The sequence below is a fragment of the Apaloderma vittatum genome, unplaced genomic scaffold (assembly GCF_000703405.1).
Source record: "Apaloderma vittatum isolate BGI_N311 unplaced genomic scaffold, ASM70340v1 scaffold12921, whole genome shotgun sequence".
Classification (NCBI taxonomy): domain Eukaryota; kingdom Metazoa; phylum Chordata; class Aves; order Trogoniformes; family Trogonidae; genus Apaloderma; species Apaloderma vittatum.
In genome coordinates this window covers 13,974-40,152 of record NW_009697573.1, presented here as the reverse complement: position 1 = coordinate 40,152, position 26,179 = coordinate 13,974, and the positions used below count along the sequence as shown (strand labels likewise).

The 26,179-nt window shown below is 43.5% G+C and overlaps 1 protein-coding gene across 1 annotated transcript in view; it reads left to right on the top strand.

Moving 5' to 3' along the window:
• The window catches only part of KIF21A (kinesin family member 21A), a gene marked incomplete at its 5' end in the record, with an annotated part of 50,132 nt that extends 42,669 nt beyond the window's left edge, over positions 1-7,463 (top strand). The window contains 3 exons of the mRNA XM_009877698.1: positions 1,518-1,688; positions 4,874-5,073; positions 7,175-7,463. Of these exons, the coding sequence (XP_009876000.1) occupies positions 1,518-1,688; positions 4,874-5,073; positions 7,175-7,268 (465 nt within the window). The remainder of the gene's footprint in view (positions 1-1,517; positions 1,689-4,873; positions 5,074-7,174) is intronic.
• Positions 7,464-26,179: the final 18,716 nt, after the last annotated feature.

The following is a 26,179-nucleotide window of genomic DNA, read 5'->3' as shown; positions in this document are numbered from 1 at the left end:
CAGGGAGCTGGATTCGAGAAGTCAGGATCTGGATCAAAAGCAGGAGGTCAGATGGAGTCCTCTCTGGACACCGGCCATTGCAGAAGAGCACAGAAACTCTCGTGCTCACTAAATTTATACTAAATATGATGTATAAGGGATGGAATACTCTCGTTGGTCACCTGTCCTGTCTATTACCCACCGGAGGTGCCACCTTTTACTTCCTTGTGACCCCCCTTTCACTACCTGGCACCCCCAGCGTGGCACACAAGAGCCAGCAGTGGCCTTGGTCACTACAGGGATAAGTATAAGCAAGAGCCTTTCTGCACACCAGTCCCAGGCAGTAACTGTAAACATCAGGTGTTATCACTGCCAGTAGCACACACTGTCTGCAAACACATGCTGCTAACTTCAGAAAGTGCAGCCTTTTAGAAGAGACTAAAACTGAAAAGTAAAAAAATCACTAAATAGGACTGGGTTTTAGGTCAAACCCAGGACACAAGACTTTGGAATAAATTGCCCAGAGATGTTGTGGCTGCCCCCTCCCTGGAGGTGTTCAAGGCCAAGTTGGACAGAGCCTTGAGTAGCCTCATCTAGTTGAGAGGAGTCCCTGCCCATGACAGGGAGGTTGGACTTGATCTCTAAGGTCCCTTCCAGCCTAGGCGTTCTATGATTCTGGGGTGTTAGATATGGTCACAAACGCTGCTTTCCTCTGCCACAGGAAACTACTGTCTTGTCTGCTGAGACTTTTTGTTACAGCTGGAACTGATGCATATTAATTGAATATAGTAACTTTTAAATTACCTTGAACTCATTTAAGATATTCTTTAGTGCTGCCAAGCTTTCCCTTCTTTACTGCTAAGCTTATTCATTTTATAAGGTCAATGAAGAGCAAATAAAAAGGGATGAAGTCTGACATTTGCTTGGGTAACAGAGGTAGTGGTTTAAGAAGTTATGGCTCACCTGGGTTCTGGCTTGCTGCAGTGAGAAATGAAACAGGGCTGCTTATGCCACTGCTCTAGGGACAAAGACCCGATGGAATTGCTTGTGGTTAAATTGTTGAGATAGCCCCGCATAAAGAATCTGTTTTAAGATGCCATTCTCAGAGCACAGACAAGGAGATATGCACGTCTAGTCCATGGAGAGCATTGGCATGTAATGGTATGTAACTGTTGCCAAAACACATTGTCCAGAAAAATACATTAATACCTCTTACTGCAGCTGCCTGTGCAGTTCTCCCAATGAGAGTCACATTTCCCATTGTGAAGATACTGTGTATTTCCTAACCAAGTAGTAGCAGTTCTTCCCAGAGCAGCCTTCTCTGAAGCATGAATGCTTCGCTGACTTCAGACAAGTCCTAGAAAAGGAGAAAGGAGCAGATCTGCTAGATAAATTCTGTCACCTGTGCGTCACGATAGAGTAGCCTGTAATAAGACTTCCGAAGTTTTTTCCCCATTAAGTTATTTGCTACATGGCTTCCAAGCTGGTTAGATGGCAGATAATTTTGCTTAACATATTTAATCATTTATTTATTTTAGATGTTTGATGTGACTGAAGGGGCTCTTGGAAGTGTAAGTCCTACACACAATTTTGAACCTCCTCATTACGATGGCATTGAAGCACTTGCTATTATGGCAGACAACCTTTTTAGTGGATCCAGAGATAATGGAATTAAGAAATGGGATTTGGCTCAAAAAGACCTTCTTCAGGTAATGGAAAAAATCATGTGGCTAACGTGACAGTCGTGCTGTAGAACTGTTTTCAGGCTATGTAAATCTTCAGGCTCGTACAGTAACTGTTCACTTAGATACTGATGTTTTTAACAGGGAAGGCACAGAGCAGTGGCCAGGAAAGAAATCAATAGCGTACTTGATCTTTACACTAGGAATGCAGTTGCTTTTCTTTTCAGTGTATGTAGCATCAAGAAATTCTGAAGAAGTCTTTGCCCTCTTTTTATTTTAGCTCTGAGTACATGGAGTTTGGTTTTGTGCTTCAGAATGAAGGCACCACTTCCCTCCTCTGCAGTTAGAACCATTGGATATCATCTTTATTGTTGACAAGCTGCTAAATTTTAGTCTGGGAACTTATTAATGACAAACAATGCTTTAGGTCAGTCTACAGAATATTTTCTTGTGGAGAGAATTTATAACCTACTTCACCCAGTCTTTTTTCCTAAAGAGCTTATTCCTTAGTTCTCCATTCACCTTGTTATACAATCCATACGTTGTGTAATTTCTACAACCAACGCATAGTCAACCTCTTGCTGTAAGTTTTCATTGGTAAAAAAAAAAGGGAGGGGGGGAACCTCAAATCTAGGAAAACATTGAAGTTTGTTGTATTTTGACATGGATAACTTTTTTTTTTAAGTCTTACAAGAGGTTTTTTGAGGTAGAGATACAATTATTTAAGTTAAGACTGTGTGAGAAATGGAAGTCAGAAGATAATGCTGGTTTTGCAAAGGTTTGGTTAGATAATAATTTTACAGGGACAAGGATTGTGTCTTTTGTATGCATTTAATGTGCAGACTGATAGCAAGAAAACAAATAGAATATCAAAGTTTTGGGACGTGGAAGAATAATGGGCTGGTTACTGTAAGAAGAAAATTTCCATGTGGGCATACTTGGTATTCCATAAATACACAAACTTTCTTGACTTTCTTTCAAAATTGTCCAGTTGGGTGCCAGTTTGTTTTTTAGAATACTGCTAAGACTTCATAGTTAAAATAAAGATTCAGAGATTTAGCTTCATACAGAAAACCTTCGCTTGGCCGTGTTGGAACATCTACCCTCATATCTGTCTGTCTAAGGAAATGTACCAAGCAGGTTGCTAGCAAAACCAGGAGGACCACGCAACATGAAAGGTTTTGTATTCTCAGAATTACATTATTAAAGCTGTAAGAAGTGTCTTCACTCTTGCATTGTGGAATCATCAAAATATTGTGCAATATGCATTTTTACTGTTGCAATTAATCTAACATCAGAAAAAGTGCAGGGCATGTAATAGTGGACTAGTTGTATTCCTTTTCTTATTTTCCTTTTGGTATATGTACATTTCATGACTTCTGTTGTTTGTGTTCCGTTGTTTGTTTGCTGACTTTAAAAGTAGAACTTAGAAGAAAGCATGAGATCATTTCTATTATTTTTAAATAATGTTGTGCTTTTATTCAAGGAGATGAGACTAGAGCGTTTGAGAAAACAATGTAAATGATCATGCCCCTGTACTCGGCACTCGTGAGACCTCACCTCGAGTACTGTGTCCAGTTTTGGTCACCACAGGATAAGAAGGACATTGAGGTGCTGGAGCGGGTGCAGAGAAGGGCAACAAGGCTTGTGAGAGGTCTGGAAAACATGCCCTATGAAGAGCGGCTGAGGGAACTGGGTTTGTTTAGTCTGGAGAAGAGGAGGCTGAGAGGAGACCTTATTGCCCTCTACAACTACCTAAAAGGAGGCTGTAGTGAGGCTGGTGCTGGTCTCTTCTCTCTAATTACTAATGACAGGACAAGGGGAAATGGCCTCAAGTTGCGTCAGGGTAAGTTTAGATTGGATATTCGGAGGAAGTTCTTTACTGAACGAAGGGTGAGGCACTGGAACAGGCTGCCCAGGGAGGTGGTGGAGTCACCAACCCTGGAGGTGTTTAAAAAAAAAAGTAGATCTAGCACTTGAGGCTATGGTGTAGTGGTTAGGTATGCTGGGATGAAGGTTGGACTAGATGATCTTCAGAGGTCCCTTCCAACCCCTAACATTCTGTGATTCTGTGATTCTGTAATTCACTGTCTTTTTTAGGAATGAAGAAAAGTGCTGTTACTTTTGCTAGCCATGGGTTAATTCCGGGTGAAAGGCCCCACTGGAGGTCACACGGTACAAAGCTGGCCCAAAGATGCCAACTTTGTAGTTAGATCTGGTTACTGAGGGCCTTACCCAGCTGAGTTGTCAAACCTCCAAGACTTCAGACTGCACAGCTGCCCCGAGTGACCCATTGCACTCCTTAACTACTTTTTCCTACAGCTGATGAAAATTTGGACATCATCTGCTTCACTTGGTGAAGTCACACTGCTGTGACAAAATCAAGATCTATATGAATCGCTCCCCTCCCAGTTTCATGAAGTGCTGCAGGACCAGACCACCAGTGTTGTGACAGTGGTGCCTGTTCTAGATAAAACAACACGATGATCCTAGAAATCCACATGTGCTCCATAATATGAGAAAGGCAGCAAAGCAGTTGCTACCAAACTGAACTGGAGAAGAGTCCTTCTCTTGGTCCACTTAAAAGACAACAAACTTGGGCTATTATTTCTCCAGTGTTGCTACCAAGTGGATGTTGTTCTCAGCTGGTCTGTGCAGCATTTTGCTTTCTGAAATAGTAATAAAATGCTAGTGTCCTTCCCCAATAAAGAATTAATTATTTTTAAGTGCTAAAGCACCAAATCAATTATAATATGTAACGGGAAAAGAAGGAGAAAGGCAAATATAGAAACAGTTTCTGCCTCCCTCATGTATTTGAACAGTATTTTTGATTTTCATGTGGTTTAAAGTTGTTTTACAGACAGACTTGAAACATGTACTGGCACCATATGTTCAAATATGCATTTGAACATAAGCAAATTTAGCGTTATCCAAAATTCATTTCTGTTCCACGTCAGGTCAGTTGCATATTCGCTTTTCTTCTTGTTTTGCAGTACTATTTCACAAAGAGAAACAAACTCGTGGTGTAGAAGTAGCCTCGTGGAAGATGGCACCCTCCTTGCTCTAAAGGAGGAGAAGCCTGGGATATACCCATGCATCAGATCTGCTCCAGGATAGGCATCGGGCTTAGAACGTGGGATTTCTTTCGTGGGTCATTTTTCTAGAAAAATGTTTTGCAGCCCTGTGACACTTGCCTGCCTTCTCTTTTTCAGCAAGTTCCTAATGCTCATAAAGACTGGGTGTGTGCTCTTGGCCTGGTACCTGGTGCGCCAGTTCTGCTCAGCGGCTGCAGAGGAGGCACCCTCAAGCTCTGGAATGTGGATACCTTTGTGCCCATTGGAGAGATGAAAGGACACGACAGCCCTATAAATGCCATCTGCACCAACTCCAGCCAGATTTTCACAGCAGCAGAGTGAGTTATTCTTCTCCATGGATCTTTCTTTTCCATAGTTTCTGTCCGTTCTGTCCATGCGAATGCATGTGGATCTTCAGCTGTGTTAGTCACTTCACAGCGAGCCCTAAATGCTGATCAGCTACTGCAGTGATCTCCTAAGTGGCGTGCAGGCACCCCAGGGGATGCACAGCATGATCTGTTGGGGCACAGGTGGAAAGAATTGCAACTTCAGAAGTGCATATATAACTTATAAATGAATAAATACACCTTGGGGTGCTCAAAAAAAAATTTAGGTGTCCGGAATCAAAGTAGTTTGGAGACCACTGAGTGCAGACAGCAGGGAGAATTTGGCAGGAACTCAGAACTTCACCAGCTTGTCTCTGGAGTTAGGCTAATTACTGTGAGGGTTGATTTCTGGCCTGTGAGAATTTTTCTAAAAGCCATGCTGTATGGTTGTTTTGTGGATTTTTTTTGTTTGTTATTTTTTATTAATTGGGGGTGGGGTGGCATGTGTTAAGTTTTGTTTGGTTTTAAGTGCTAGCATATAGCAGAAGCTTTGCAAGCCATCCTACTGTCCATTAAACACCTTGAGTTGAATATTTGGTTTTTCAGTAAAGTGAGCAAATAGAGTACCTGAAACCTCAGGGCAGTTGACCAAGAAAAATACCGCGTTCTGGAGAAAGTGCAGGAGGTGGCATCAAAACCTGCTTACAGTGTAGTGTGAACACAGGAGCTCTGAAAACCAACTTATCTTCTACTGCCAGTCATGGAAGCTTCTGGCCTTCTGAATTTAAAGGTCTTTCTGAATTGAAGCGGGATTTTGAAGTTGCTGAGTTTCCATGTTTGGTGGCCAATTTTTATGTTTAATTATTAATAGATAGGAGTGGAGACATCAAAACTTATGTCTTTGCCTGGAGATTACTAATAAGTTTAGAAATCCACACACCTGAAATTTATTCTTTTACTAGTAAGAGGAAACTGGAGTCTCTTGGCACTTGTAACATTATGGTGATGGTTGACAGAACTTAGGTTATTCCTGTTAATTTACAGTGAAGTGAAGGCTTGAGCCAGAAAACCTCTCTAGAGTGATAAAACCGGTCCCAACTGCTGCTGCCTCCTGGCTTTCCTTGAGGGGGTTATAAAGAGTACACGAGTCAATGTTTCCTCATCACAGAACTCAATGTTTATGAGAAATTCTTATCTTTTACTACTCTTGTGCAGCATAAATTGCTATTTAACAAGACTAATTCTTTATTTTACTTTTTGATTGTGATAACAGACTTACATAACACATTCTATGTGACACTTTACTTACACATACATTAAAATTGTATGAATAGCAATCATTGCCCAAAGTACAGAATTATAGCTTCCCTCTCCTGGGCGTCTGAACACCAGCTGACTGGTTTATGCTTTCCAGCGCCTGGCAAGGGTTTCCAGCACCTGGCAAAGGGTTTCTCCTGTTTTTTTGGTGGGGGTGGATTTGAGACTTTGCATCGACTTGTGATTCTGTGATTTTTCTTTACCTTTTCCTTACATGCTGACACACCTCATGCAAATGGAGCACACTTCAGGTCCTGCTTAATTTAACCTGTTAAAACGTCTCACATTTTTTTTAATGGCAAGAAGTAATCTTGTCCGGTTGAGTGTCTCTGTGGTTTTGTAGTGCAACTGCCTGTTTGCCTGTGATCTGCTGAGCTGCAAGTAGTTCCATGGTGGAAGCTCTTCTCTGGTGTCACTCCACTTAAATATTACCATTAGCCGTATTTTAAAAAATGAAAAATTAACTAATAGCAGAGTAGGATTTTACTTTCCGTAGACATATAATCTTAATACTTTCCTAGATGGATAAAAGTAGTAGCCAGGGCTGTGATAAGGTTAAGTGTTGTTCATCTTAAATTACATACTCTCCTGGAGGTAGAAGGATCTTAAATTACATACTTTCCTGGAGGTAGAAGGACTCTTGCATATATCCATTAAGGAAATCTTGTTTTGCCAATACTGTCTTTGTGAATAAGACACACAAGCTTTTAAGAAAGCTTCCATGCCCATTTGCTCAGTGCCCCCCCTCCGCCAATTTAATTACCTACCTCTAATCCTGCTTTGTTTTGGTTTTCAGTGACCGGACTGTGAGGATCTGGAAAGCCCGAAATCTAATAGATGGACAAATCTCAGATACAGGAGATGGAAGTGAAGATGTGGCCAGTAACTGAAATGGTGGGGATAAATGAATATATTGATGAATTTGAGGTGCACTCTATGCAGTTTGTTGCATGCTTAGTAGGTAAACACTGTCTGGAATGAACTGACAAGTAAGAGTGAACTCTCTACTAGACCTGCTGTCCTTAAAAGATGTACTGTATTTAAGAAAAAAAAAACAAACCACCTCTTGGTAACATGTTTGTGTCTCAATGGTCACATATTATGTCTTTATATTATGGCTGAATTTGTGTGCATATGTAACACTTGCAGTTTAAATTAACTGGAAATCAGTCTTTTCTAATAACCATCTCGGTTATAGCCTGGAATATATAACAAAAGTGCTCTGCTATATTTCACTCACAATTATGATCAGCTGTTTTGCATTTTAGGGTAGCAGAGGGGTGATGATGGCCCAGTAATAAGCCTTTGATTATGACAGGCAGTTTCAAGATTCTAAAGGTCACTTGCTGCTGTTGTTAGGAAAGTGAAGTGAATAAAAGATAGAAGAAGCTGTTAACGACCCGTCTCTCTGACAGGGCTGTATCCTGCTAACAGCAAACGCTGTACGATTTGTGTTAATGTTAGCATATAATCCTCATTGGCCAAAGTTGTGCAGCCGTGTATCCTCAGTGCTCAGGACTAGAACTCAAATGCTCATAAATTGGTATGTTTTATTAGTGTGTTTGCCTATGTTCTGTAATGACTAGGTGTTCTTAATGTCATGACAGAAATATATCTTAATCTATTTTTCTTATGGATTTGTTTCTATCATCTCACATTTTCTTTTTTAAGGCAAAATCTCTTTCCTTTTTATCTAATTTTATATGCTGCTAAATGTATTTTAAATACACTGTTTTGCAAACCTTGGCAGTTACTTTGAGAACTGAACCACGTGTATTGGAAAAAGCTGTGTAAATAGATGGTTGTACAAAGAAAATATCTTGTGCCTGTATGACTTTTAAAGTTCTTAGAATGTGGATATTGAGGGAGGATGTATAATTTACCCGACTGCTCTGAATATTAATTTGTAAATTCTGCAAATTTTACAAAATTGTGTAGATTCAGATACAGTGTTTGGATATTGAGGTTTTTTTCTTGTTTTGGTTTGTTGTTGGTTTTTTTTTTCCCCAGAAATTGTCAGTCTGTAAATTATAGCTTATGTAGGTAACACTTAAATAAAGATGTGAATGTGAAGAACTTCTTCTCTTTGCCTTTTTCATCACACTTCCTTATAAAAAAATCACTTCGCTTGCAAAGACCCCAAATATAAAATGCACAGTTTTAGAATTTTATGCAATGCGGTAGAACAGCTTGAGTGATATTGCCCATAGGTTGTTCTGGTATCCTGTGTCTCTGTTCTTGTTGGTCATTATTTGTGCGTTGATAGTACTTAAGAACCTTAGTAGGATTCCCTCATACTAAGTGTGGTGCAGATTTAAAGCAAAGGAAATCCTAAAAAAAAGCAGATCCCGGTCCTAAGAGATGACAGTTCTCACTTCATTACATATGGTCTGTCAAACGAAGAAAAGTTCTGATGCCTCTTACTGATCTTGGAGAAATTATTTCCTTCTCAGCTCAGCTTGAAAAGAGATGAAAACCCATACTGCTTGGATTTGAGGTTGCTGATTTATTCCAAGTTTTGGCAGAAACTAGTAATGATACATATTGTTAAGAAACAATGTGTAAGTAACCTAAACAGCAGCAGTACCAGTTGGTGTTTATCTGTCTTCCTTCTTGACTACTCAAGGGGTGCACACACAAGAGTTGGGACCAGACCACAGCTTGGAGCCAAACTCCAGGTGGAGAGTGGGTTTACAGGTGAGACTCCTCCAAGAGGCTTTGGGTGCCTTGTCCCTGCTCTGCCTGACCACTGTGCCAAGCTACCCAAGCCATGCCGACATCTTGGTGGCCCCTGGTTTTGGAGCTGAACACTCACAGATGACAACTGAGAACGATGGTTAGTTGTGGTTAATATTTACGCTAGATTCATACAAATACTGTGTTTTGCAGCTGCAGGACAGAGGTCCTTCCAGAGCTGGCCCATGCTTACCTACTGTAAGGCTGCTCTGCTTTAACACACCGCACGGGGAGAGACTGTCCTGGCAGCAGTCAGAGTTTGCAGATGTTTCTCTCTGGTGATGCTTGACAGCACAAGCATTCTGTTTTATGGAGCTATCTCCTGATGGGCACCAAGAGAACGTGTACAGCAACAGCTGTGAGCTTGGGGAAGAGTGCCTGGAGAGTGGCCCAGTGGAAAAGGCCCTGGGGGTGTTGGTGGACAGCCGACTGAACGCGAGCCACGTGACCAAGGCCAACGGCATCCTGGTCTGTATCAGGAATGGTGTTGTCAGCAGCAGCAGGGAGGTGATCATGCCCCTGTACTTGACACTAGTGAGGCCACAGCCTGAGTACTTTGTTCGGTTTTGGGCACTGCAGTGTAAGAAAGACATTGAGATGCTGGAGCAGGTCCAGAGAAGGGCAATGAAGCTGGTGACGGGTCTAGAGAACATGAGGAATGGCTGAGGAAACGGGTTGTTCAGTCTGGAGAAGGGGAAGCTGAGAGGAGACCTTATCGCTCTCTACAACTACCTGAAGGGACATTGTAATGAGGCGGAAGTTGGTCTCTTCTCCCAAGTAACAAGCTGCAAGACGAGAGGAAATGGCCTCAAATTGTGCCAGAGGAGGTTTAGATTAGATATTAGGAAAAATTTCTTTACTGAAAGAGTGGTGAGGCACTGGAACAGGCTGCCCAGGGAAGTGATGGAGTCACCATCTCTGGAGGTCTTCAAAAAACATGTAGATGTGGCACTTCAGGATATAGTTTAGTGATCATGGTAGTATTGGGTGGATGGTGAGACTTGATGATCTTAGAGGCCTTTTCCAACGTTAATGATTCTACGATTCTATAGAAAGATCTTGTTTTTTCTTCTTCAGGAATACATTCCACCTACACCAGATCTTACCATAGACCACAGCTTTACTCTGAAAGTTCTTGCCATCAAATGATTGGAAGAAAATTGTCATTTTGTAAAGGTCACATGGTATCAGTGTCTTGTTTTAATGGAGAATTCTTAAACTTGTTTTCTCCAAACTTTTCATTTGTACAATAAAACTGAAAATGTGACGAAAGATAATATGAACTCAGAAAAAGGGAAGTGCTCGACTCTTGATTGTCTGAAGATGTATGGTTTAAAAAAAATGAAGGTCATCTCTGAAAAATTAACTTCCTCAGAACTCATGGGAGAATCATGTTCTCTATCAAAGCTGGAATTCAGAGGCTGAGCAGAGTTTGTGGACAAATTACTATCTACATTGCATCTTCCCTGCTTAGATATATTCTTCAATACAGGTCATGTGCTAGATCTAATCTCATGTAAGATATGAAAAAATATTTGCAATGTTTCTTACATATTGGACAGAACAACCGCTTTTTTGTGCCCAGTGTTGCATAAAAGGCTCCATCCCACCGGCACAAACCAGCCCTCCACCGCAGAGAGGATCCCAGAGCCTGTGTTTCCTGGCTGTTGTGCTAGTGGGTATGTGTGTGGCACTTGTGTTTTGTCATGGGCTTCAAAAGCAAAATATAAATGTAATAACAAGAGAAGAGCAGTTAGGAGAGGTGGTTATGTAATATGGAAAAGGAGAGAACGGACATGGCTCTGACTCCACCTGAGGTGACTGTAGGAAGACGACAGGGCTGGCTTGTTTAGAAATACACCCCAGTAGTCCAGCTCCCGGGCACCGGCACAGACACGCTGGAGTAGATGGGACTGTTCAGCTGCTGAAAGTTCCCCTGTGCCTTGCTGGTTTTCTGTGATTTATTAATTATTTTTTTTTTTACCTCAGTATATCACAGGTTAATTCAGTCCAGGGTCTAGTAAAGGAAGAATACATCTTACTACGTTGCTCAGTAAAGGAAAAGGGAACGGCTGCAACAGATGCCTTTGAAATACAGGGATAAACACAAAATGTAAAAACAAATGCTACTAAATTAAAAGGTCTGCGATAATACTTTAATTCCTTGCTTTGCCTTATTGCAGCATTTTCTAATCTAATTTCACAAAATTGAAGGCAAGGTTTTAGAAAAATTGATGGGGATAGTTTTTCATGTATGTTTTTTAAACTACCTTGCGTTAGCTTCTGTTCCCATGGAAATTATTATGGAAAAGCAGCAAGTAGCCATAGCTGTTGCTAGATTCAACTGCTCATTTGCATTTCATCTTCTACACATGTTTACAGACATGGGCCGTAAATGCAGTAAAAATGATGCAGAGATTTCGAAGGTAAAATATTTTTCAGAAGTAGGGAAGAAAAATTGTATCTTCCTTCTTACTACTGTCCCATTTGCACTGTAATAGAAGTGAATCTGGGAACAAGGGATGAATAAGGTTGCAGCCCTGTTCAGCTGCTTAGAGCTGCAAGTTTTTGTTTTCAAAATTTGCTGGAAAATTTAAGCTTCACATTGAATGGAGTTGAGGGGGGAGACAAATTTCTCAGCTTCTGCTGGAGCAATTTTTTTCCCTTGAACTAGCTTTTTCGTTCACATTATGCTTCTAATGAATTATTTTGAAAGTATTTAATTATAAAAATGAGTCAATAAGAGTCTCCTGTGAATATAAGCTATGTAAAAAGATGCCAATTAATAGTCTACTATAAGATATTCAAGCATATTCTTTAGTTTCAGCAATGAAAACACTGCTGCTGCATTTGACTCCAATTAGAAAAAAAAATCCAAAACCTAAATGAAATGGTTTACTCTATTTTGTGTTTTGTCTGCTAAAGCATTAAGTCGAATGCATAAGGCTCAGCAGTGCAAAGCTGCTGCTGGACACAGAAGCTGTGCACGGACTGCAGAGGTGGTGCTTCTTGCCTCATTTTTTTAGCCTCTGCGGTCACACAGGTTTAAGGACTTCAGGATCCAGAGGTCTGTAGGAAGCCTTTGAAATCTTCCCACCTCCCTCAATAAGCAGGAGAATGCAGTGTGTAGGGGTACAAAGGCTGGGCAGTTATTTCCATGGGACTTGAAATCTTTCTTTCCTATGCCTCCAGCAGGGACACAGTACAAGAAGGCAAGGCTTTACCCACCCAGCCTGGTCTTTCATTAGACCATTGATTAATCCCCCCTGATTCTGGCTCCACAAAGAATAATTTAGAGATTGCAGAGGGATGTTCATCTTCCTACTATGTTTTGAATGAAAAACAGGATCAGAATTTAGGGCTTTCCTAAGTGACATCATGGTGGGTGAACGGTGGACAGAACATAGCCAGCCTGTGGGCAATGACTGTCCAACCCAGAAAACACAGGTGGAAGCCAAGTCTCCCTTCCTGACAGCTGGAGAAGGTTTAACAGGATTTCACTTCTTAACTCCTGCCTCTAGAAGGGGATAAGAGGCATTGTGGCAGCAAGGAGTGAGCTCTGCTGCGCATCCCCAGAGTGTCAGACGCTCCTGCAGCAAAGCGGGGATGAGAGTTTTCTCACAAGACAAATGTAGATGGCACTCAGCTCCTGCTTTTCTGCATTCCCATCTGCCGCTTGGAAACGAACTCTGGCATTGCAGCATGATGGCATTTTCTAGTGAATCTACAGTTTTATTCTGTAAAATTTCCCAGTATATATAATCATTGCTTGTGCACATCTGTTTGTGAAGTTCTTTATTTGGTGAAGCCCCAACTGCATCAGCTTTCAAGCACACAACAATCCACATTAAAAATAAATAAATAAATTAAAGCAGAGGTATTAGTCATTTTATGGAAAAGAGCAATTACCGTTCAAGTAGCTTTAATCTTTGAATATTGCTCTAATGACAAAAATGACATAAGTTGACTTCAAAATAAGTGTGCTGCCTGCAGTACGCCTGCTATCTTTAAGAATATTTGATAACAGCGTGTTTTGTCAGCGCGGCAGGGAGCTGGGCTCACGATCCCCCTGCTCTCAGGAGGCTCCTGCGCAGGGGAGCCACTGGGCTTGACCTGCAGCTGCACAACGGAAAAGATTTAGCACCTTACTAAGAGTTTTTTTTCATCGGGATGGTTCTGCGAATGAATAATTTGTGCCTTTTCTTTTACTGCCTGTGTCTTACCTTTGCTCATAACCATACCTATATTAACACAAACTGTACTATGTGTATGTAGTAGCCATACAGTGCAGACATGAAACACAATACAAACATTTGTCACTATTTTTATATCTGTATATGTCACACAAGTGTGTGCTGATTTCACCTCTCTCTCTCCCTCCCCCCATCTGTGCGTCTATCTACCTGTCTATCTGGCTGTCTGTCCATCTATCTATCCATCTATCTATTGTATGTGTATAACATAAAAGAGAGTAAGTATACCAAAAATGTAGCATTTTAATACCAATAACAGTCTCAGTCCTGATTGAAAGAAGCTGGTTGTTCTTATCTCAGTCTCGCGTAAGCATGCTGCTCTGCTGTCATCTTAGTTGAAAGAATCATGAATATTAGCCCCAAAACGGAAAAAAAACACAACAAAAACAGATTAACTAAAGCACTGTGGGTTTGGTTTTTTTGGTTTTTTTTGTTTTCTTCCTGATGTGGTTTTGTGGTGCCTGGGAGGGTGCCTGGGCTCCGGCCAGGATGGACAGTGTGTCGAGGCCATGGCTGTGCAGAAGAGCATTGACTGCCACCCCAAGCCAGGCACCTCCCAGGAGTCCTGTGAGGCATGAGGCTGCATCTGCTGTGCCACCGACATGGCCAATGCTCCCTGGTGTTTCTTCCCTGAACACAGTCCCTACTGCTACTCCCTGGGTGGGAGCACCGAGAAGACAGCCAAAGGCTGGAGGTAAGTGTGGGCGGCTCCTTTGGTGCTGCATGGCACAGGGGCCAGTGCTGTCACCCCAAGGGCAGCTCAACAGAGGCCTTCCCCAAGCTGCTACTGCATGCTCAGCTTGTGGTGAGGAGGGTAATGGATGTATTTCCCTGCATAAAAGCCTTGAGGAGTTGGAGTCCATCACGCTGCAGGTGAGGAAACCAGGCGCTCCCATGGGGTGGCCCCTTCCCACCCCGAGAGCTGTATCCCAGGAGACCATGAGGTCTCCTTTCTTCAGTAGTGTTTTATCCATTAACAACAAGGAGAGCCTCAGCTAACTTTTGAGATAAATTCTCTTAATGATTTATTTTTAAAGAGTTGATGTAGAATCGCTGGGTTGCTCTCTCTGGCATGTGCCAGGGTGGTTGCAGGCAGCAAAGCCTTGTGGTGGGCACCAGCACTTGTACCCACCGCAGGGTAACACTGAACGAGCGCCAGGCCTTGTCCTTCAGAGATGGCATTGCCCTGGTTGTGTGGGAGGTGGAGTCCCAGACAAAGGACAGGCTCCGGTTCAGGGTGAGTATTTGGGTCGGGGGGAATTGTTTAACCAAAGCAACCCACGCTAACGAATGAGCTCACCTGCCTCCTCCTTGCCTTGCTTTAGCTCTACGACCCCAACAGACAGTGGTTTGAAGTCCCGCTCAAGATTGACTCCCCTGGGGTTACTGCCGATAAGGCCAACTATGACGTGGAGTTTGAGGATGACTCCTCACACCTCAGGATCAAGAGGAAAAGCACCATCACTGTGCTGTGAGTAGCAGGTGTCACTCATGTTGCTTTTTTGCAGAAATTAAGCATGAGGGGGTGAGAACTGTTTCCTCACCTCCTGTTGCTTGGGTCTGCATGACACAGGTTCAAGCACAAAATGTATGTGGCATAAATACAAATTTATACCTTGTCCATGGAAAACACTTATTATTAATAAGATTATGTGCCTTGATAATGGACAATTATCTATGTGGATGTATGAAAGGTTATTCAGCAAGTCAAATAACTTTTGAGGCTATGATTTCACAGCTTGGGACTGTAGTAAACTCAATTCATGAAAGCACTGAACTCAGATTTCTGAGTCAGAAGTTAACAAGTCAGAAGTTAAGCACCCAATCTCCTGACACTCTCCAAGAGGCAGGCGTAGGAAACTAAACCTCAGAGCCACAGAGGCCTAAGTGTCCATCTTCCACTGATTTCAGTGAAATGGTCTAGTTTGTCACTCTGCAAAAATACCAGTTGTATTCTCAAACTGGTACTGTAAGTTTAATGTCAGCAAAAGCTCCCCTCAGGGGCGAATATCACCAGGTGTCGTAATTTCCCATTTTCTTGGCTTCCACTGGCACATCTCTAGCGTGTAATGCAAGGAGAGCCCCAGTCACGGTGCACTCCTGCCAGTTGCATTCGGGGATGCTGCGGCGTGGCGTTAGCAGCAGTCTCTGGCTGGCTGTGGTGACAAAGCGTTACAGACTGCTCTGGGTTATCGCTGCTTGACTCAGGCAGGCGAAGGAGATGCACAGGACTAGAAATATGGGTGCTGTTTGCATCAGGCTGTGGTTGTGTCTGTATCAGCATTTTAACTAAGATCAGCAGCACCTTTTGAGTGAATCTCCTGATTCTACCCACCTCTTGTGCATTGGCTGACCTTGCAGTGGTCTGGAGAAGCATGGAGTAGGTCCCTGCCCCGTGACTTTACTGGGAGGTGTGCTCTGGGAGCGCACACAACGCGATTCGGCTGCTTCGGAGCAAGCCCCTGACACGGGTACGGTCCTCGGCATCAGCTCTGCCTGCCTTGCACCCCATGTGCAAACACATTCCCAGAAGGTCACTGGGATCCAAGTGGTTCATTTTATGCATTAGAAAACCTAACTCCAAATGAAGAAATCAAAAAAATCAAGTCAGCTTTCCTTCCTCCCAAGGAACTCTTTGTTAAACAGACTCAAAATACAAGCATTATCTTTGTGAGCAATGTAAGGACGGCTTAACATGTGTGATGCAAGTAAGACAATACAACCTCTAGAAAGATTTAAGTCTGCAGATGGAACCATCTCACTGGGTTTTTAATTAGCTGCCCATCCTTTTAAACTACAATCTCATGGCATCTCTTTTTATACGTCGCCATCATTTTTTTTTTCCAGGCTATTGTAAATGACTGTACTATGCATTCCTCTGATAACAAAAATAATTTAATTCCTTGTTAGACTTAACAGCTTTTCGAAAACCACGAGCTTATGTTAAAGGCCCAGTTCTCTCTGTAATAAGAGATTTTTGCAAAGGCTCATTAACTGGAACGGTGATCTAAGAAGTGAATGCATAACAAGACACAGCAAGCAGCTAGGTCATGGCCCATACCCATTCCTCCCTCCTCATCTTCACCCAAACCCTAAGGGTTTAGCCTTGGTTAGTCAGGGCACCCTCAAACTTGGGATGTCCCAGTTTAGGGCAGGGGCCTGCCGTGAAGCAGACGCGTGGTTTGACCTGCTGAGCTGCTAAAGGTGCAACTCCAGTGAGATGAGCATGAACCTGCTGAGCAGGTTTACAGGAGGGCACTTTCATTTGTCCTACCATGGGCCTGGGGAAGCCGCTTCTGTGCCCTCGATGGTGGAGCACCCCTTGTCCCCCAAAACCCGCTCTCAGCAGTGCTGCAGACATGGGGTGCAGCAGTGATGTGCTGCAGAGCCTGTGGAAGTAGAGGGCACTCTTGGTTAGTAGCATCCTCAGCAACACTCTGCTACAGAGGATCGCTGCTGGGAAAGCCTACGCTGCTTCCAGGCAGGTAAAGGAGTTCTCCTGAAATGGAACTGACCCCAAAAAGAGGAAATTGTGGTTGAATATAATGCACAGTTAATGGGTTTTTATACTGCAAACAATGGCAGAGCTGCTACGAAAAGATCTGCATCAGCAGAGACACAGGATCTTGCATATAGAAAGGGAAATTATATGTTTCTGGGAATTTTTGTTTCATGTGAAATGGCACAGCCAGTACTTATAGACTGAAGGATCACATCCCGGCAGGGAGCCATTCCTCTCACAGCTGAATCATATTTGGAGTTAAACTCCCTGTGTGAGGAGCAATAATGCTTCCCCTTTCATTTGCTTGCCGGTCCATCCTGTCAGAGGGAGCGAATGCAAATGCTCAGGGATGCCTCCACAGCCTGACTTTACAGGGATCTGCAAACTCCCTAGCCGTGAGAAGAGCTGTGCAGATGGAAACCTTCTTTCAAAACAGGAAAGCAGGTTATGTATCCTAACCTAAAAGCCATGGGCTGCTGCATTTGCTTGACTGGGGAGGATGAACCCTCAGCAAGCAGCATTACAAGAGCATCCCCACCAGAGACTGCCCTGGTTGGCTGGATCCAGGGGAGCACTGGTGGCTTCTGGCATGTTAAGTAGATTTTCATGTTAGTTCAACCTGCCCAAAGGCAGGTTTGGAGATGTGGGAGGTGGGTCTGTGTGTGCTCCACTGCTGCACAAGGACTCAGCAGGACCAGTTGCAGAGCTTCTTCGTCATTGCCTTGTCCTCCATCACTGTCCCAGCCTCTGCAGTCTGCAGAAAAAGTGTTAAACCGCAAATCTTTTCCTTTGGTCTCCCTCCAGATGTGGGAACTGCTGCTCCAAGGCACCCACCCATGCCCAGAGCCAGGCAGCAAGCTGCATGGCTGGTGTCCTCTGTGGCTGTGCCAGGTTAGGGCAGGCTGTGTGGGCAAGTGGCCCTGAGAAACGAGCAAGCACATAACACCTGAAGGGACTTTAGTCTCCTATTTTAAGATGTGAATAGCCATGGCCTTGTTGTCTCAACAACCAGCTGAATCAATTGTTAATCTTCATATGCACACAAATATTGCTTGGAACAGTTGATGTAAGCAAATAAAGCCTCTTCAACAGCTGCTGCAGTTACAGTCCCTGGGTGTGGGTGGATAATAACTTGTGTCTACACCAAAACAGGTCTGGGTGCTCTGTCGGACCTTTGCAGTGTCTCTGAGGAAGGCTTTCCCACTGTAAAGCAAGCCCAAATCCTCAGAAACCTGTTTTACATTACAGCAATTATCCCTCACCAGCAGCTTTGCGCTGCTGGATGACCCACACCCCTCAAAATTCCTAAAATCCCTCATGATTCCCAGCATGTACTGGCACAACTAACAGTCCACGTGGGGAGGGAGCAGCCTGTTCCAAGCAGAAGCGCTTCCTGGGCTTGTTCTTTCAAAGTCCACACTTGTATTTCTTTCCCCTCCCTCCCGTGTTGCTGTCCATCCTGCCACCAGTGTCTTTATGGCTAAGACTTTGGGGTGATGGGGCAGCTGATGGGTGGCTCCCCGCCTCCCTGCTTGTTATAAAACCCTACCCCAGCTCGACCACTCAAGTGCACAAAGCCTTCTCCTTGTGAGGAATGGTTTAATAGCACACTGGAAACGTTGTAGGGGAGAGGTAGAGGAGACCCTGAGGTGTTCCTGAATGTGCTTTACAGGCGTTCCTCCTGCTTGCTGCACGCAAGAAGCCTTTGCCATAGCTGAGATACCCAAGGGCTGGCTCTCAAGGAGGACAGGACAAACTCAGGGCTCCGTGTAATCATGATAATGGGGGAGAGGCATGAGTTATGTGAGGAGAGAGACATTAACAGGTGTTTGCAAACCTCATGCGGTGCCAGGAGCGAGAATAAAAGGCCAAGTCCTGCTACACTGTCAGCTTGCTCCATGGTAATGAGGCAATAGCCCCTGCTTTGCTGACATGGGGTGAAAATTAGACGGGGTCATGGAGGGAAATGATCCAGGCACTGCTGGGGGGTTCTGGGATGAAGAACTCTTGGGCTGGCTCTATTTCTTCTTCCAGCAAAGCCTCTTGGTTTCTCTTCCACTGCTGTATTTTTCTCTATCCCATCCGGTCCTGCATGCTCCTGCTCCTGCTCTTTAGCCTCTCCCACGCTCTTGCTGTTTCACTGGTGGCCAGGGAAGGTCCTGCCCCATGCCATCAGCTCTCCAAAGCCATGGGAGTGAAGAGATGCCACCTCCACATGTTCACTGGTGAGGTGCCAGAGAGGTCAGATGGGACCCAGGGGCAGGCAGAGCTTCCACTCTCAAACAGATGTCAGATGTTTTCTGTTTTGCTGGGGAAAACCAGAAACCTGCAGCTGATCTAAGGCTGCGGGTCTTAGACCTGAGCCATGAGGGACAGGAACGGGGGCCTGGGTCTCCTGCCCCCGAAGTGAAGCTGCCAAACTACCAGCCTTGTGGGGCAGTGGAGGCTGCAGGGAACTTCTCCCCGCTCCCATAGTGCCTGGAAAATACCTGTTTTGGCAAATTGATGTGATCAGTTGCAAAAGTTCTGCCAATCAGTTTGCAATTGGCTTAGTTTAATAAATGCCCACTGACGCTATCCTAGCTGATCTTGCAGCTCTACCAGGAAGCTGTTGGCCCTACAGTAGAAAAATCAGCAGAGAACATACTGGGTTGTAATAAGGCAGAGGAGGGAGCAAAACAGAGCCTCTGTGCTGGTTAGAGGCATGAGCTCTCAGGTTGAGTACTAACCTCATTTCTGCTCCTGCCACCAAGAGCAGCAACCACTGGAGGAGGTGATATTAAGGGTGAGCATGAAGGCTTGGAGAAAGCATAGATTTCCCCAAAACCAGAATGTAAAAGGCTGGGAAGTGTTTGCTTGAAGGCAGCGATAAATAACAAAGACATCCTAATTTTACAGTGTGTGATTACTCTGTGGCACTCGTTGCCCCAGGGCAATACTGACAGGAGGCTTAGCAGGATACACATTCACGCGTAATAAAAAAATCATCTGTAGGAAAAAAAAAAAAACACAACAACTATTTTTGTCTCCATGTTTCACAACATAAACTAATTCTATGAAAACAGCCAGAAACTTCCTCCATAAGGAGATTATTGCAAAACTGTCTCCAAGTGACATCTTTTGCCTTTATATGCAATATGTAGCCTGAGCCATTGCAGGCCTCAGGGGGATGGATGGACTCTTGATTTGATTCTGCATTTTAACATCCGTTCTCCAACTGACTTTTCCTGCATGATATCATACGAATAATGGAAGACAGAACATTTTTCCCAAGCCAGATAAGTGCTCCTTTCTCTCCATTAAGGGTTTGGAATACCTTGTTTGCTATCACACTTGGGAAGATATGGCACAAATAAGCAAAATCTAATCAAGATTCTCCCTAATTTCCAAAAAAGGCTGCTGCAGAGTTCAGCTGCCTTTTTTATTGATTGGAGTAGTAAGCACAAGACGCCACTTACCATGAAGATATTTTTACATAGGCAGGGCTATTAGAATGATTTATAATACTATTGTCTTAAACTGCAATTTTGCTGAAAGCAACAGGAGTAAATTGTGTGCAACACGGGTAACGTCGCTTTGCTCCTAGTTCATAAGAGCCATTATTTTAGTCTTCTAATCATTAAGATTTATGTCACATAGGTGAGAAATATTGTAGGTATATAACTTTTTGAAGTATTTTTCTGGACAAAAATGAAGCATTATATATCCAGCCACTTACAGGAGATGCTCTCATGCCATGACAGTGAATACAGTAGAAATAGAGCAGAACTGTGTCAATTACTGTATATACCCTGCAACTCTTTCTTTTAAAATGTCAGATTTGTGGAAAATCTAGTGGTTACTCGTGCTTTCTAACCTACTTGATAGATCACCTTAAGAGTACAATAAGCTTGTAAAAATTCATTCTTGATGTGCCTTCTGCAGTCCAGTGGTGCCCAAAGAATTACAGCTAATAAGGAGTATGGCTGTTGTAAGTAATAAGGAATATGGCTGTTGTGAGACAGTGTGTTGTGGTTGTCCACCGGCAGCTTAGCACCACACGGCCGCTCGCTCACTCCCTCCACCCCCTCCCATGCTCCAGCAGGATGGGGAAAGAGAATTGGATGGGTAAAAGTGAGAAAACTCGTGGGCTGAGATAAGATCAGTTTAATAACTGAGCTATAATAATTGAGCTATAATAGTAGTAGTAGTAGTAATAATTAGGGGGCCGGTTAGCTCAGTCAGTTGAGCGTGGCGCTGACAATGCTAAGGTCGTGGGTTCGATTCCTGTTTGGTCCCCATGTGTTGCCTGATCTAGTCGAGAGGTGGCGTCCCTGGCGACAGGGAGGCTGAATTAAAATGATCTCTAAGGTCCCTTCCAGCCTAGGCCATTCTATGATTCTATGAACAATAACAACAACAACTAGAAAGAAATAAAACCCAAGAAAGAAAAATGATGCAAGCAAAAAGAGTAGCTCATCACCAACCGACCAATGCCCAGAGAGTCTCTGACCTTCTCAGTAATTTTATTGCTCAGCATGACAGTATATGGTCTGGGATACCCCTTGGGTCTGTTGGGCTCAGCTGTCCCAGCTGTGTCCGCTCCCAACTCTTCCACCAGCTACTTGCTGGTGGGGTGGGGTGAGGAGCAGAAAAGACCTTGGGTCTGTGTAACCACTGCTCAGCAGTAACTAAAACACCCCTGTGTTACCAGCCCTAATCCAAAACATAGCTCAGACCAGCAGCTATGAAGAAAATTAACTCTACTCCAGCCAAAACCAATGGAAACATTTTTCAGCAATCTGAGAACAATGGAAAATCATGGACATTTGGGCTCCTAGGATGATGATCCCCAGCAACTCAAGCAGAGTGAGTCAGGAGCCAAGTATATTTGAGATTCACTTGAAAACAAGGCTCATATTCCCAGGTCCCTAAGGTGCTCTGCTGCTTTACAGGTAGCCTGTGCATGCAGCAGGAGCCTGTGCCCTCTGAAAAGGTTTGCCCAGAGCCACTTTTCTGGTAGACATGTAAAATTTCCATGGGAATTTGCACACAGGTAACAGATAGAGTGTGCTCCCTTTCACAAGGCTGCAGTTTCCAAAGTTCTGGAGGTCAAGAAAAGCAGATGTTGAAGAGGACATTTTCTCTAAGTGACTAAGTGGGCCAGGTGTTTATACCTTAAAGAAATGAACCCACGATGAACCCCTGATTCACTGCAGCAAGTAGAAAAAAACCCCAACCTTTCCCAACATAAAGCAGTTTTTGAATGTCCAGATGATGCATGATGCATGTCCTGATGACGTATCATACATGTGTCCCACCTCCTGATTCTGGAGATTTTATAAGAACATCTTTATGAGCCACCAGCTGCTTGCTCATGGCAGGCGAGTCAGAACTCCGAGCCGCTGCACACACGGTGGTTGTCGGTCTCTAATAAACTTCAACAGAGTGAAGTCTTTCAACCAGGTAAATTGTCAAGTCCAGTTGGTATTACAAAGGACTGATGACGGCACTTCTGAAAACCATTTTTTACTGTCTTTTAGTCATCCCTCTCAAATGTTGTAATATTAGTCATGAACTACACCTTCAACATGAACACGATGTTTCATCTATCTGCCTATCCACGTTCATTCAGTACTATTTCCCTGGTCCGCTGGAGGGAAATAGTTAAATCTGTATTTCATATTAGTGACTTGAGGCTTGACTGCCAGATGCAAGACTGGTTCACTTGCTGGCCTGAAATGTTCATTCTTACACAGATCTCTTCAATCCTGAGTAACTGTTGGGTTTGGGATTTTTTTTTTTTCCCTGATATGAAGTTAAAACATAGAGACGTTTACTCCTGAGTGTATTGCACAGTGTTTGGAAGAAAACGGTAGCTTTTTTTGGTCAGACTCACTGGACAGGCAGCAGGCAATGGGCCAGGCAGAGCTGTAGGGAGGTCACTTTTTATTTCCACAGGCAGGAGTGTTCCCACCACAGAAGCACTAAAGGGTCAGGGCCTTCAGCAGTGAACTCAAGTGCAGCTATTACCTCTTGTGCAAAGAAAAGGGTTCCTCGCGGGTCTTGCTGTGTCTAGCTGCTGGTAGGGGTTGAATTTTTGACAATGAACTGCTGCTCAGCAGTGTTTTTAGATTTTTTAGATTTCTTCTATTGTCCATCACAACACTGTTACAATTTGTAGTACTGTCAGAAGAGAACAATGCAAATTCCTGTGTCATTTTATTCTCCTTTCCTATATAGTTCCTACTATCTGCTTTAAATCAGCAGGAGGAGAGATGGGAGAAATACAACATTTTCTTTTATTGTCTCCAAGTGTTTAAGGAATAACAGGAATAATATTTTTTTTTCATTTACATGATTGTTCTTTGCCCACACAACAGAAGCAAACACAATAAAGTAACACAACAGCTTACCCCAGAGAGCTGTAGAGCACAAGGGCAGCCATTTGCAAGTGGAGGCAGAGAGAGGTCCCAGGGGAAAACCCGTCCATGCTTTCCTTCAGATGGAGAAGACATAATGGTGCCCAGAAAAAAAAAGAGACTCGTTGCCAGTCTTTTTTGTTTCATAGTTAATGCTATATTTAGCCCACGGCTTTTCTGGCAAGCAGAGGTCTAACAAAAGGCGAAGTTGATGGAGAGAGATGGCAGCACAGGGAGCAACGGAGGGGTGCAGAGCAAAGCACTGATTTGGCGATGCCATGCAGATGTTGAATGCCTGAGGTATAAAACAGTTTTCCTGTGCCATTTAAAGATATGATGGGGCAGAGGGGCTGTTCCTAGGGTTGTGGTTTGCACCACCCCAGTGACCCTCCTGGCCAGGGAGAGAACTCGCCTTGCAGAAGGAGTACTTTTAATGCCATGGTAACACTAAGTGCTCTCACGATGGGAAATGTCAGCACTGTAATGTGGGTGCCATGAATGTACAAAGCCTCATGTCCTCTGAACAGACATCATGGAGAGTGCTCAATGAGTTAGGACAGATATTTAAGCTCTTCCCAAAGCATTTCCCCTCCGGCATCCTTTGCTTTTTTCATAACCCCATGGTCTGCTCTGAGCAGTGACCATGCCTGCCTTGGCACAGAGCAGAGCTACGTGACAGCGCTCATTTGGACAGGGATTCAGTTCCAGAGCCCATTCCTCTTCCTACACAGCAGCAGCCTCTTGCAGAAAGGCCTCTGCTTGCCAAGGGCTGGATCTGATTCTTGGGGATATTTTGCCTGTGTTAACCTTCCTAAAGGAAAATAACCTTATTGAAGTACTGTGCCTAGGTAGAGGAGATGATGGAAGGAAAGGAGGGTTACTGCGGAAAAATCAAGACTTAAATACAAATTCTTACTTTTCTGGCTTGGGAGAAAGGATAAAGTGACTTTTAAAAAAATACATAGACTCTTCAGTACATGTGCTTGACGTAGTACTTGTATAGGACACTTTAGGGATAGATTGCGCCTACTTTTTCCATGAAGAGGTGGGAGGGTCTCTTAGGTTTGCCTCTGGGCATCCCTGTGAGTGGCTGTCCTTGGTTCTTTGTGGAGAGAGCAGATGTGTCCAAAGCCACTGTGGTGGGAGCAGTGGTGACCTCCCAGTCCTACCAGCATGAGGGACTTGTCCCCAAGCAGGGCTGCTGGTGGCAGCCAGGGCTCACCAAGGAGAGTTCCCCGCAGGGGCACAGCGCTGCTCCCTGCCGACACAACCCATCTTCCGCTTCTCTGATTTACCGGTCAATTTGATCAACCACTTAATTTTGTCAAAATTATTGACAAAAGACTATTAAAAGGAGAGTTATGCCACTTCTACGCTCTGCAGCTTTGGCTCATTTATTTTAATTAGCTATAACAAATTCATGGTTAAACAAGGCTCGAGAGGGTGCTATCTAAATGTGGTACTCATGGCATACACAGTACCATTAATGAAACACTTTTCCACAGCTTGACTATGTTCTTCCCCATCTAGCTTGCAGCTCATTATAGCACTGGAGATAGGAAACAGAATGTAACACCTAATTAAAATGTGAGGCTGTGTCCACAGATGATTCAATAGAAATAAAGGCATTAACTGGAGAGAGAAGCAGGAGAGAGTCATCACAACAAAAACATCTAACTCAAGCGGAGTCTGGAGGAAGCTAGCCCTCCATTTGAGGTGCCTGCATAAAGTCAGAGGTGACAAAAGAGTATTCAGGTCCTGATCCAGCAAAACGTTAAAAAGTAAATCTGTTAACAATTAAATATCTGATGTTCTTATTGAGAATTCTGAACCTCACTGCGTAATAACAATTTCTAGCCTGCCCTGTTGGTTGTCATAGAAATAGCACAAGCAACCACTTATTTTGGTAATAGGATTATAGATAGTGTCTTCTGTTATTTTAGTTGTTCTTTTCAAAATCATACAGGTGCATTTTATTGTGTAAGTAGACAAGAAATCTGCAGCCATTGCAAGATGAATTTGATGTGTGTTAGGCTTAACATGTTAGAGGCATGCATAGAATTTAATACTTACTCTCCAAAATACAGAAAAAGTATAAATAGCCAGATGTGAACTTAAAATGGTGCATACCAAAGATAAGAAAACGAAGCATCTCTCGCTCTATTTGCCACAGATGAGACAGTCCCCTGGTTGATCTGATTTTCTCCAACTGGCATCTTCAGGTCACAACTACTGTGCCATTCACTTTGGTGTATGGGTTTAGTGAACATGAGCACAAGTGCTTCCAACACAGCATGGACTTTGTTACCTACGGCTCAGCAGGGATCAGGCATCAACAGTAAGTCACTTTCTACAACACTTTGTCCTCATTTGTATCACCAAAAGGAGGTGGTGAGGAACAGCTTTGCCGACGGAGCACCTCTCTCTGTATGGTAACACTGCTAACGTGCGTCAGTGGCAAACACTGCTGCAAAGCCACGAGTAATTTTGAGGGCACTTTGAAGCCTCTCATCAGAAGCTTTCTCACGGTGCAGCTAGTTTACAGAAAAGAAGTATTTTTTTATGCCAAGATCCTGGTTCAGGCAAACATTTAATTTCATGATCAATGCAAACAGGATGGATTTCAGCGGGAGCCATTAAATGTTTGGCTAAACTGGATTCAGTGGCTGATGAGTCTGTTCTAACTCGCAAAGCAGTTCTTATCCATGCCATTTTGGAGGGTTTGGCAGAATATGGAAGGTTTAACTGAGAGAGCCTAAAAAGTACCATTGTGATGAGACAGGAAAAATAACTCTTTTCTATCAATTTGACTTCACAGCAGTTTAGATGAAAATATCCCCAACCTTTCAAAACATGTCTCTAACTATGAACAAATTTATTTCCTTGTCTTTGCATATGTACCTAGCTGA